Here is a 13,868-nt window from a genome sequence, read left to right on the forward strand (position 1 = left end):
TTATGATTTATTTTTTCCCTCAGTTGGTTTGTTTTACTTTATCTTTTTGTTGTTGGCTGTGGTTGCCATTAATAAAATGTATTTAAATAAAAGTGACTAGAAAACTAGTATACACTAGTTTGATTTATTTAAGTTGTGGAGTTACCTGAAAGAGATTCTTACATTATATATTTATTATCATTTACTACTAGCGTATGCCTAATTAGCTAAACCCAGTGTTTGAGTGATTTGATCCTGATTTTTGCTTTCAATAGCTCTTCACTTCTTACAGTTAAGATTTGAACACTACTCCTTCCTGTTGATTCAATGTTTTAAAGGTTTTGAAATAACACACCATTTCAGAACCTCAACAGATTTATTAATACATTTTTCTGCTTCATTATTTAGATGTGATATGAATGTCTAAAATTCAGTAAGATAATTTTAATATTTTTGAAAACATTTTTTAATAAATAGCCCAATGTGGCTGAGCTATCTGAATACTGATATTTTAATAATTGATTACAGCCCTTCTGTATTTTGAATGCACAGACTTTCCCTTCTCGACAGATTCTATTGCCTCCTCAGCCACATTTAGTTAATGCCTGTAATGTAGATTTTTAAAAAATGACTGATCTCAAGCTGTATCGGCACCTGCCATTTCTTCAACACATCAAGTGTAGGGGGGGGGGGGTCGGTCATTGATGTGATGACAACATTGTTCAGCCATAGCTAATGCCCAGGCTTTTATCTTATCACTAAGAGATGATATCCATAGAGCTTTGCAACTGAAGGAGGCCTAAAATTTTTGTATGTTATGTAATATATAAAATATTTCTTAATTGTTATGAATGATAAAGTACACAATTTGTCTTAAGTCTCACACACCTCTGTGCAATATTTACAAACAAAAAGTATAGGAATAACAACTAGACACAAATTGTCCAAATAGACAAATATATTTCTGAGTGTACATCACAAGAAGAATAAAATGTGCTAATATAAAAACAGTCAAAAATGTTAACATGTAGTCTACATTAGCAGTAATTAAAATGAAACAGATTAACCAATAATAAAGTGTAAACTTCAATGTATAAAAAACTTCATGTCCACATTGAATTTTATTTTTGTAATACTCTGTAATATGAAAATATTTTAACAGATATATATATATAGAGAGAGAGAGACAGAACAGAGAAAGATAAATTAGTTACATTCTTCTGTTAAATATTGATAAGTATAAACATTCTAAAAGGCACACAATAAATAGCATGAAATTATAATACTGTAGGTCGACATTTCAAACAAAAGGATGAACACAGGCTATTAAAAATAAATAATACTGTAAAATAAACAATGGACAGGACCTCCCCCCCCCCCTTGCACCTCTCCATTTAGTAATTTTTCTTTCAGTTTAATTTCATTTAAATTAGATTGTCACTATCTCATTTGATTTGTTTTGCTTAAAAAAAATGTAGCAGACAAAAAATCTAATTGTTCATGGTACATTTGTACTATAGTCCTTTTTATGCCCATCTTTTATTTTTACTACATTCTATAATAAACAGCTACTAGATCTAGAATATATTGCTAATGCAATGACAAGTGGTGTCAAACGTATGTGTCCTTGCTTTGAAAGCAATCCTAAACCTTTTATAACTAAACTAATGAGCAGCAAGTATACAAATAGGGGAGCGAATACAGAACTGAAAAATAAAGACCCTGACACAATTAGTGCAAACATTTTTCAGAAACCTTTTTTAAAACAATTTTCTATTGGATTGGATTCAAATGTTTTATTTTCAAATGCTGAAGAATATTAAAGATACTACAAGTCAGCACCATTTATGGACCTTCACTTTTATTTTTTTAGTTATTACTATGGAAAGGATTTTTTAAAGGTGAAAAGGGAATGAAAATTTAACATTATGGCTAGAGGTATTTCAGAAAAATACAACATTATACATTAGCAAATCTCAAATAGTGTATTTCTATAAAATCTTGTAATATAAGAAAGAGGCCAACCAGATCGGTAGAAAGTGTTTTCTAATGCTAAAACAATTTCAATATAAATAAAGAATGCAGCTTATTTCTAATGGTGAACAGTTTGCAGTGAAAGAGAACTTTGAAAGCTTTAAATAATATTTTAAAAAAGTAAAACAAATGCACAATGAAAGCACTACTTGAAATAATTTTTGTGCATGTATCAAAGCTGTGATGACAGGTACAAAAACTTTTAGAGCAATTACCTAACATGTAACAAACTTAAGTTATTTCATTCAAAAAGTGTGGAAAAAAATGACATAAATATAAAAACATTCTGGTTCCTACTGCATAAGTCAGTATGCAAACATTTAATGCCTTGATGTTACTGACTGACTATAACCTTGGTGGCCATATGTAAGTTGCTAAGAGTTCCTTTTCATTTATTAGAAAATACAAAAAACTAGTGAATGTACATTAAGTCAAAAGTGGCACTCAAAAAACAAGCACATTGCAAACTAAATAAACAAAAATTATAACTTATTTCAAAAGTGCATTTCTTTTTTTTTTTTTAATTACACCAATCTGATTTTCCATGCTGAAGAATCAACTACACACAAGGTGGAAAGTTAGGATGCTCATGCTGTAATCGGTATCTACAGCTCACCATTGTTGTGCATAGTTTGTTGACTGGGAAAAAAAAAAGACAAAACGCAATTAATATTTTCTGAGAAAAATAATTAAATCTCATAATTCAAAGAGGAGGCGAGGGGGGCTGAGTGGTAAAGCCCTTGGGGTCTCATTTGAAGGCTGGGATATTGAACTTTTGGAATGTTAGGACACCTCTGAGTCTACTCTACTCAAACGGGTACCTGACATATTTTGGGGAAGTAAAAGTGGTTAGGCGTTGTGCTAGCCACATAACACCCATGTTAACCACCAGCTAGAGAAACAAATAAGCTTTACAACATCTGCCCCTGGTCTAAAGTAAGTATACTTGTTGAAGTCAATTATTCAACTTTAAACTTTTAAAACAGTGAATTATTTCACAATCCAGGAAATTCTGACATTGGCCTTTTTTAACACTCTATGTCTATATGCACTATTGACACAGAGAAAACTTCTGGGCTTTGACAGGTCAGCTTGCCCTGACAGCCCTAAGGCAAAATCTTTCTCATCCATAAACTGTGGAAATGTCTGCTGCTCCAGAATAGGCGTAAATAGCCACAAAAAAATCTGCTTTGTCACAAAGGGTTATAAATATACAAATACATAAATTTCTATCTTATAAATTATAGACATTCGTTCAAAGAATAAGATAGTTAGATAACTAATTAAATATGTAAATAAGATGATTGTAGTAGTTTATACAATTAGTTGGCAGAAACTAGGTTTTCAAGAGAAAAGAGATTGTTTTTTTATTTTTGGATTAGATTATTTTACAGAAGGTGTTAAAACATGTACAGAGGTGATTTTTATTTTTCCTAGAGCGGAGTTGCTACCCTTGGGACACTGCTATTATCGCTGTATTTCTGGACTTAATATGTAGCTGTTTGGTTTTGTTTTGTTAACCTTTTAACGTGCATGACTTTTGTTTTGGGGATAATTAATTTAGTTCATATTCTTACTCTAGCACTGCCTGCATTGACTTTTATGAAGTGAAAACTAAATTAAAAGTGTTCTCCCCTAAATAGAAAAGCAGTAGCTGCATTATTGTATGTTCTTAATTGCATATACTTATAATTTTTAATTACTTTGAATTATGATTATTATTATTATACTTGATTGTATATACATCCAGTTAGGGTGATAGATTTAGTGAATTCTTTATCTTTAAATGAACACAACAAAATCTGTAGTGATTAAAACACCAAAAACAAATCATAAACATAATATTTGAATCACAGAATTGAATTCACATGAAATACATTTGTGAAGACAATGTTGTAGTATTACTTAATGAACAAACTGAAATACACCAAGCAAATGAGCCTGGACATGGTGCTTGCATTTTCTTTTACTATTTCACAAGTTTTGTGTCTCCTGGATATTTCTAAAGGGTGCACTGTGACATCATAAGAAGATTCTGACCTACTTTCATCTGTACTAGTCACTTCCAGAGCACACAAATAAATAACCCCATAAGAATAATATTTTTCTTTCATCGCACTGCTATAATGCATAAGTGAATTAAGCCACTCTATTTGCAATTATTTGTGGTAAACAAGGTTCAAGTCTAGGTCTTCCACACAATGCCTTCTCAAACAGTAAAGGTCATCTGTTTCAGTGGCCTATGGTTAACAAAGGTGACATGTGGTCAGCACAACGACCAACTACCTTAACTTTTCCCCAACTAATGTCAGGTACCCATTAGAGCTGAGTGGACTCAGAGGGGCCCAAAGATTCCAAAAATTAAAATTCCCAGTCTTCACCAGGATTCAAGCCCAGGATCCTCAGTTCAGAAGCCAGGCGCTTTACCTCTCAGCCAACGCACCTCCTTCTCGGCCTGTGGCATATGATTAATTATAATTTGTCAGAATCTGAAAATAGATTTGTTTTTAAGACTTAGGAAACCAATATACCAAGGAAACTTACATTGTAGCGTCCTTTGATTTTTGCAGAATAAGTCAAATAGTCTATATGCTTCTTTATATTTGCTTTCTCCCTGAATGTTTAAAGACAAAAATTTGAACTATGTTATCAGTTTAAAAAATAATACAGTAGCTAAAATATTTTCTAAGTGTTTCTTTGAATTTAAGATATGATTAGCTATTAGTTGAGAATGCTCTATTTTTTTAATTGGTACATTTTTAATATTAGTTTACAGAAACAAAAGCACAACATTTTTATTTATAATTAGTTGTTTGTTGTTGTTTTTTCTAATAATTGTTAACAACATTAAAGGAAGAAAACAAAAATTTCAATAAAGCAATTTTCTTTCTATATCCATGATGATGAAGACATCAAATTGAAAAACAAACAAACTAATATTTAAAAATTATGAATTTTATAAGCTATTGGTCAATGCATGTCTTCTCAAATAACTTCAGTGAACTGTTACCTTCAGCAAACTTTTTAAATTTATTTATCAGATTTAAAAGTATCAACTTCTTTAGCTTGCTGTTCAGATTTAGCACTGTCAACTATCCTAGCTCACTCTTCAGATTTGGCATAATCAACTTTCTTAACTTACTACTCAAGTTAAGCAAAATCAACTTTGTAACTTACTCATCAGATCTAGCACTTTCATATTTTCGTTGCAGCCTCTCTAGTTCATGTGAACAAGCCGCTGTTGAACACTGATGTGCATCATTTGCATTTTGATCAGCATTTTTCTCAAAATAGTATCTGTTGATTTCTTCTGGATTATTTTTCAGTTTTTCCTGTTAGATAACAATTACATACATTTTACACATCTGGATTTATTTAGTTTTTTTTTATGTGTCTGACACATCTGTTTATGGTCTGTGGTACACCAGTCTGAAAGTAGAGCATACTAAAGAGAAAGCTTAAAAATGTGGATTCCAGATTATGGAGGCTATTCCATAAGAAGCAAGCTTTTGGGTGTCTCTGGTGTACAGGATATGGAAGCATTGATAAGTGAAGTATTTTAATATACAATATAATCCTTTTTTTTTACAAAGCTTATTTAAACTCACTCTGTCTGTCTGTGTGTCTATCTGTCTGGCCAAAAGTTTGTAAACATTATTTCTCCAACACCCAATCTCAGATGAAGCTGAAAATTTGCATAATTATTTCTCTTAACGGACAACACAAAAATCAATAACAAAAAATTTAACCAATTAGTAAATTAACTATTTGTTGTCTGATTTTAAATACTTGTTCAAATAGATAGATGGTCAGTTGTCAGATTTTAGATACCTGGTCAGATAGATAGATGGTCAGTGGTCTGATTTAATTGATCTAGTAATTACAACATGAAGAGATTAGAGACAGAGTTACTAGAGTGTCAGGACCCCACAATGACCTGCTAACTATTGTAAAAAAAACAGAAACTAAAACTCTATGGCCATATTACAAGGTCTTCAGGGCTTTTAAAACCTTCCTTCAGGAACAGTACCAGGAAAAAGAAGAAGAGGCAGACAGAGAAAGGAATGGGAAGACAACATACAAAAAATGGATAGGCCTAGCATTGAAAGAGGTTCTATCCAAGGCAAAAGACAGACTGGGAAAGACTGTTGACAAATCTTGTGTGGTGTCCCAACAATCCAACAGATTAAGGGATAGGTGAAGGTGAAGTGATTACAACATAATGTAATTTTCAGTCACAAAGTAGGAGAAGAATAAGGCACTAGTTTCTGTGTGATGGACACAAAGAAAATTATTGCACAAACCTAAACAGAGAAGCATATTGTCTGATGTGTTTATAACTAGGAGAAAAAAAAATGGGGAAAGGGAAAGTTGTCATTCAGCTAGCCTGGACGCTTGAACATATACATAGTGCAACATTATGCAGTGTACACACACACACACACACACAGATTGTAATGTTAGAAATCAATCCATAGCATCATATGGAATGATGTAAAAAACACAAGCTGGCTAAACATGGTTGGATAAAAAGGGTGTACATTTTTTTTTTTTAATTATCAGGAACCTGCTAAAACTGACTTTTTCAATAAAGACAAAAAAGGAACAAAAAAAGCAATGAAATAAATTTGAATAACAAGAACTTCTAATTATTTGGATTCTAATTTTGTGTTTCAAGATCTAATACAGTAAATCAAAAAGAAATACTTTTAATTTATTCTTAGTAAAAAATGTATAAAACGAATATATAACCATATGGTTTCTTTTTACTTTCTTAAATTAAATATAAATCAGAAAAATTTTTATTATTTTGTATCATACCAAAAATTGTTTCTGTAAATAAATTCGCCTGTTAACAAATCTTTGTTTACGCAGTGCCTCATGATGTTCATTGATTCCTGAAGCAGCCATTAAGTCTTTCTTTCCCTGCAAAACTATTTAAGAGAGATGAATTTATTCAGATTTAATTTAATCTAGACAAAGAGCTCTAATTATTTTATTAATATAAATTCTAAATCCAAACTTTACATGTCTGACAATCATTAGAGAAGATTAAAATGGTTGATCAATGTGCTAGATAACAAGTAAGAATATGTAAGAATAATAATAATCAACAGGTAATCATCATTTGAATAATTTCTGACAAGCATACTTCCTTATTATTTATCATTGTTAAACTATAGTCAAATGATGGAGCTATATTTTTGAAACATAAATTTGTATGTAGATTAATTGTATATAGATGTTTGTCTAGGTAGTTCCAACTTCCAAATTTTAGCTAATTAAAGGACAATATTTTAAATAGAATAATAATATATTATTGGAAGTCTGAATAAAAATATAGTGAGTATAACACTTTCAATGTGTCTCATACTTTAACTGTAACTGTCTAAGTCTAAGACTAAGACTTGAGTAAGAGAAGACTCTGAAGAGAAATTAAAAGGAATTGAAATAATCATGCATTATATTATGATTATATTATAATTATAATGTACAAGAATAATCTATGCGAATTTATATATTTAGATTAGATCTATATAATCACACACATACTAAAACATCCTTACCAATAAAAAAAAGATAAGCTTCTGCTATTTCCAAGTCTATTATAGAGATCTTCAGACCTTGAATGTTGCGAAAAGTAAAATGAAGACTGCTGAGATAATGAAGTACTGCGTTGCCAGGTAAATTAATATACCAGACTTAACTCTGAGCTAAAAGAGCATGTTAAGGGGAAAAAACTAAACGAGAAAAAAAAAAGAGCATTCACATTATAATATACCTTATCTTATAAAGAATCTCAATCTATGTAGATTTAGATATCAATTTAATCAATTATATACAAACTATTTTAGCTAAGCATGCCCTTTAAAAATATAATTTTTAAAATGCATTCACCGGAGGTCCAGTGTTTATATTATATTAGATCTACATCATCTACTATCTAGATCTAGGAGTGGTTTTTACTTTGAGTTTTAGTTAGTAAAAGTTTTAGTTACTTTTTATGGGACGTGAGATGTAGTAGAATATATTATAGAACTAATATATTATACCATAATCTATATATTCTAGATATACAGGTCAATCTATTCAGCTTCAATATAGCTTGCATGTTTTGTTTTCTCTTTCTGTAAATAGATCTATAAAACTAGATCTAGAATCTCGATCTGTAATAGCGCACTTTTGAAAATGGGCGTCACCTATGTTACGGTAATTTTCGGTTCTTGTCATTTCCCTCCTCCTCTTTCTCCTTACACTGTGACTGTCAACTGTTGTCTTTGCAGTGCAAATGTTGACACAGTCATAACACGGGTGCTGATTTTATAACATTAAAATTAAGGCTAGGGACTTGTTACATATATATAGATCTACGACGGATTAATTTGTGTAAGTATCACTGTGACTGTATTGTATTGTGACTGTATTGTGTAGATTCCTAGATTTAGATCTATATTCTGAGTACATGTTTATTCATTATAATTGTCTTAAATTGTTATTGTTTAATTTTAATTTATTTTTGTATGAAAATTGTAAACAAGTCAAATGTCTTGAATTTTTGAAATGGCATGCAATGATTATAATATGATACATGCCCCAAGAGTCATATCATCATCATCTGTAACTGTAATGATAGTGAATAGTGTATTATAATTATCATGACAAAAGGATATATCAATATTTCAATATCTAGATTTAATAGATCTATTTTAACTATTTATTTAGTTGATAGTATGATCAGATTAGATTGAACATCTAGTCTAGATCTAAGTCTAAATTAAATCTAGGAGCTAAACAGTAGACTAGAATCTAGATCTATAAAGACTATTAAAGTATATAGATCTATATAAATATATAGTCTAGATCATAGTAGATCTAATATATTAATATTATATTATTATTATAGACTATAGACCATCTAGATCTAGATCTATATAGACTCTAATTAAATTAGTGTCAAAAGCCAGGCCTCATACTCATGGCCATGGTTCTTTTTATTTCAGAAGTTTTATTTTGGCCAGAGAATATTTTATATTTAATGTAGGCCTATTTATATTATAGATCTAGTACATAATATTAATATATTATAATAGATCTACAGACTTTGTCTGTAGTGTTAAGTGTAGTAGACCTATAGTAGATCAAGTCTACTAATCTAGCTCTAGGTGTTATAATAAATGAAAACCTGTCATATATATATATCTTATACATTACAGACGTTACTTCGAAAAAGAAGATGATTACGTCCTACGCGTCATGCATTCAGTCATGCATATTAACCAATGATTTAAATTCTGCCAAGTCTCTGGTTTTACTGGCTAGCTCAGGCAACCCATTCCATGCTCTAATAGCACTAGGGAAAAAGGAGTATTTGTACAAATTTTTCTTAGCATAAGGGATGAGGAATGTGCCTTTATCTTTGTGTCTTTCTGAGTATTTTATTAAATTTTGTTTTTGTATTTGAAGATTATGGTTCAGTGTTTTATGTATAGTTGCTTCTTTACTTTTGAGTCTTCTGTCCTGAAGGCTTTCTAAATTTAGTGATTGTACCAAAGGTGTTACTCTAATCAAATGTGAATATAAAACTAAAATGTTATTTAACCTTGGTAGGCCAATAATAGAATATGCATCCTCTGTTTGGGACCTCTCAACTCAAGAAAACATTAAGAAACTGGAACAGACACAAAATATAGCAGTGAGATTCATAAAAAACGAATATTTACATTTGACTAGAGTAACACCTTTAATAAAATCACTAAATTTAGAAAGCCTCAGAAATACACAAAGATAAAGGAACATTCCTTGTTCCATATGCTAGTACAAATTTGCACAAATGTTCCTTCTTCCTTAGCGCTATTAGATCATGGAATGGGTTGCCTGAGCTAGCCAGAAAAAACAGAAATGACTAAGGATTATAATATCAGTCATGGAAATAAGATGAATGCCTGGGCATTAGCTGTAGTTCTTCTTTTTCCATGCAGCTGATATATATATATCCAAAGGAATGGCAAGTGCAGATACATTATCTAGATGTAGTAGATCTAGTTTTTATATATTATATACCTAAAATACCTTTATAAATAATATATATATATATATATGTATACCTTTTGTATAGTATAAGCCTATTAGACTAGCATTACATACCAGCTTTGCCAGTTGAGTTGTCACCAGACTATAGATCTATATTGTTTATTTTTATTGATCTCCGCACCCCCCCCCCCTCACTCCTTGCTCTTCCAATAAAATTGCCTGCATTGTAATGGTCCTACTAACATGCTTTTTACAACTCACTCTGTCTATTATATGGCAAAAAGTTAAGTTTGTACACTTTATTTCTCTCACACCCTATCTCGGATTAAGCTGAAATTTTGCACTATTATTTCTTTTTACCTCACAAGAATCAATTTTTAAAAAATTTACCAATTAGTTTATTAACTATTGGATGTAATTATTTTGTTTGGTATATTGAATAAGGGAAAGAAATCATACTTGACAGATGTGCTGGTATAAGTTGAATTAATTCCCATGAGGACTCTTGAACCCTTAGTGGATATTTTTTAATGCTGTTAAAAAATGATCATGTAAACATTCACTAAGATACCCCATTCTCCCCCCCCCCCCTCCTTTTTCCCAACTTGTCCAGACAAGTGATAGGATTATAGCTAAAAGCTAAACAAAAACAATTGTTAAAAATATTTCTAATCACACAGATTTATTATGTCCTAGCCGGTTATAGATAGAACTACATGACTGATCCAAACTAATTAATACAATTACAATTAATATAAGCTTTGTTTTATAAAAAAGCTTTTTTTTTTTTAAATTATTTTTCTTGTTAAGCCCTTGAATTGTAGTATCTGTTGCATTGAAAGGGAGAACCCTCTCTCTCTCATCTCTCTTTCCCCCTTTTCTTTTTGTGGATCCCTCAAGCAAACTAGCCATTACATCATCCAGGTCTCAACAACAACAAAATCTTTCTGATTTGTCACATTGGCAAGCATGCATTTGCTACCCAGAGGTCAATGGTCAACAATTGGTAAAGACAGATGTGGCGAGGTGGGGCATGTGGCTTCTGCTGAAAACTATGATTCGTTATGAGTACTAAATGATACTATTACGCTGACTGCTTCAATACATGTTTCCTGATTTCTACTATTTAAGAAAGATAGTATTTTGCTGTTTGATTTTTCAAGAGTTATGCTTTATATAAATAAACAATGAATTCATGACCTGTTTAGTGGTGGCACCCGATTAACCGAAGAGAAACAGCATTCAGTTCTTTTGTTTATGTCTCTGAGTAAGTTTACTTTAGAAAGAAGACACTTTCTATTGGATTACCAAAGTAATTAAATGTGACCAGTGCATGCACATTCCCCCCCCCCCTCGTGGATCTTGTTACCCCTCAGGGTCTGGCCGGTACTGCTTATTCTTCATCTGGCTTGTTTTATGCTGCTGATCTTTAGAAAAGTAGTGTGCTGCTCTCTTCAGCTGTTCGGGCGCTGTCTTCTTATGTTCTAAAATACAAACGTTACTTCAAAGACGAAAATGATTACGTCCTGCGCGTGTTCCTAGGTCAATCTAGTCATGCATGTTAATTAATGACTTAATTTCTGCCAAGTCATATGTTTTCTTGGCTGACTCAGGCAATCCATCCATGCTCGAATAGCTCTAGGGAAGAAGGAGAATTTTTACAAATTTGTCCTAGCATATGTCTTTATCTTTCTGTCTTTCTGAGTATTTTATTAGCTTTTGTTTTTGTATTTGAATTTTATGGTTCAGTGTTTCCTGTATTATTGCTACATTACTTTTGAATCTTCTATCCTAAATAGTTTCTAAATTTAGTGATTTTACCAAAGTCGTTACATGTGAATATTCGTTTGCAATGAATCTCTTTCATACAGAGTGTTAGTTATTGTGTGTTACATAATAGGATATGTCTTGCATTTAAATTGGCTCATTATAATAGGATATGATTGACTGTTTTGTAAGGGTGGGCACGGTTTCTGCAGAGGGGGGGTAGGTGTATGCAGTGTATTCTGTTTGGAGGTTTATGTGTCCTAGTCTGAGTTTTGCGCTTTGCTGGCAGGTACAGAAATGCTTTTGTTATTACTGGGGGAAAAAATTAAACTCCACGTGTGCTTGAGAAGGATTCTTAAGTTTTTTTTTCGGAGACATGCAACACTTTTGAGAGCCAACAGCAAGTTCTGTAAACATGCAATAAACACGTAGAGCATGTTTTACTTGGTGTTCATTCTTTCATTTGTTTGGCACATCATGGCATTTCTTTTATTAGATGATCTCCTTCTTCTTCTTCTTCTTCTTGTTTCTTTGGCACATCATGGCATTTCTTTTATTAGATGATCTCCTTCTTCTTCTTCTTGTTTCTTTGGCACATCATGGCATTTCTTTTATTAGATGATCTCCTCCTTCTTCTTCTTCTTCTTGTTTCTTTGGCACATCATGTCATTTCTTTTATTAGATGATCTCCTTCTTCTTCTTCTTGTTGTTGTTGTTTGGCACATCATGGCATTTCTTTTATTAGATGATCTCCTCCTTCTTCTTCTTGTTTCTTTGGCACATCATGTCATTTCTTTTATTAGATGATCTCCTTCTTCTTCTTCTTGTTGTTGTTGTTTGGCACATCATGGCATTTCTTTTATTAGATGATCTCCTCCTTCTTCTTCTTGTTTCTTTGGCACATCATGTCATTTCTTTTATTAGATGATCTCCTTCTTCTTCTTCTTGTTGTTGTTGTTTGGCACATCATGGCATTTCTTTTATTAGATGATCTCCTTCTTCTTCTTCTTGTTGTTGTTGTTTGGCACATCATGGCATTTCTTTTATTAGATGATCTCCTCCTTCTTCTTCTTCTTCTTGTTTCTTTGGCACATCATGTCATTTCTTTTATTAGATGATCTCCTTCTTCTTCTTCTTGTTGTTGTTGTTTGGCACATCATAGCATTTCTTTTATTAGATGATCTCCTCCTTCTTCTTCTTGTTTCTTTGGCACATCATGGCATTTCTTTTATTAGATGATCTCCTCCCCCTTCTTCTTCTTCTTCTTCTTTTTGTTTCTTTGGCACATCATGGCATTTCTTTTATTAGATGATCTCCTTCTTCTTGTTGTTCACCGTTAATGTTGGGTTCTTCTGTTGTCATTAATATAGACTCGAGATAGCGCGCCCCAAACCTCAACGAAAAACAAACACAAAAATATGTAAAATGTAGATTTCTTCTTCAATAATTATAGCACATAGACACGGGCCAGAGCTGCAAACAAGCGCACAGTTAGGTGATCTGTCTAGACACGCTTCTAAGCAGTTGTGAAGTTTCGTCAATTTTTTTAATATTTTTTTTTGACAGCCCGAGATTTTAAACCTATTAATTTTTTCATTTTAGATTTAGACTCTATATAGTTACGCCGTTTCCATCTCTTTCCCAAACTATGTATATAAATAGATCAAGAGTTTTCTACAGCCGACAAAACGTTTTGTTTTAATTTACAAAGCTCAAATCCACACAGTGCGTTTGATCTGCTAGCAGAAAGTTAAAAGGCTGCTAAAGATGACAACACTAGGATGTAGAGCTGCTGGTCTTAGGCTAGAATTCATGTAGCGAATTACATCTTTTTACTTTCTAAACCGCCCTAAGTTAGCACCCATTCAGCAGTGGCCACTACATATCATTTCTGTCTGGTCTACTCATCCGCCTCCAAAGCTCACGCCCCATGTTCGAAGTATCCCAGCTATCGTACTCTAGTGTCAACATTCGGTTGTCGGCTAGGGATCGCATACTTTCTTATGTATCGGGAGCGTCTTTAAGGAGTACCGTACGGATCCTCTTGTCTCGCTAAA

At 32.1% G+C, this 13,868-nt stretch overlaps 2 protein-coding genes across 2 annotated transcripts in view; one reads left to right on the forward strand and one right to left on the reverse strand.

Annotated features, from left to right (window-relative positions):
* Positions 1–919: 919 nt before the first annotated feature.
* Positions 920–7,702, reverse strand: LOC106078892 (uncharacterized). Its single transcript, XM_013239958.2, has 5 exons — positions 7,581–7,702; positions 6,835–6,947; positions 5,191–5,345; positions 4,558–4,627; positions 920–2,652 (listed from the first exon to the last, which is right to left on the reverse strand). The coding sequence occupies exons 2-5, from the start codon at positions 6,922–6,924 to the stop codon at positions 2,626–2,628; spliced, it is 342 nt and encodes a 113-aa protein (XP_013095412.2). The 5' UTR covers positions 6,925–6,947; positions 7,581–7,702; the 3' UTR covers positions 920–2,625.
* A 548-nt stretch (positions 7,703–8,250) lies between these two features.
* LOC106078875 (uncharacterized) overlaps positions 8,251–13,868 on the forward strand; it is an 85,293-nt gene continuing 79,675 nt past the window's right edge. Inside the window, exon 1 of the mRNA XM_056013629.1 lies at positions 8,251–8,400. The gene's annotated coding sequence lies outside the window, so the exon portion shown is untranslated. The remainder of the gene's footprint in view (positions 8,401–13,868) is intronic.

Source organism: Biomphalaria glabrata, chromosome 16 (assembly GCF_947242115.1).
Source record: "Biomphalaria glabrata chromosome 16, xgBioGlab47.1, whole genome shotgun sequence".
Lineage (NCBI taxonomy): Eukaryota > Metazoa > Mollusca > Gastropoda > Planorbidae > Biomphalaria > Biomphalaria glabrata.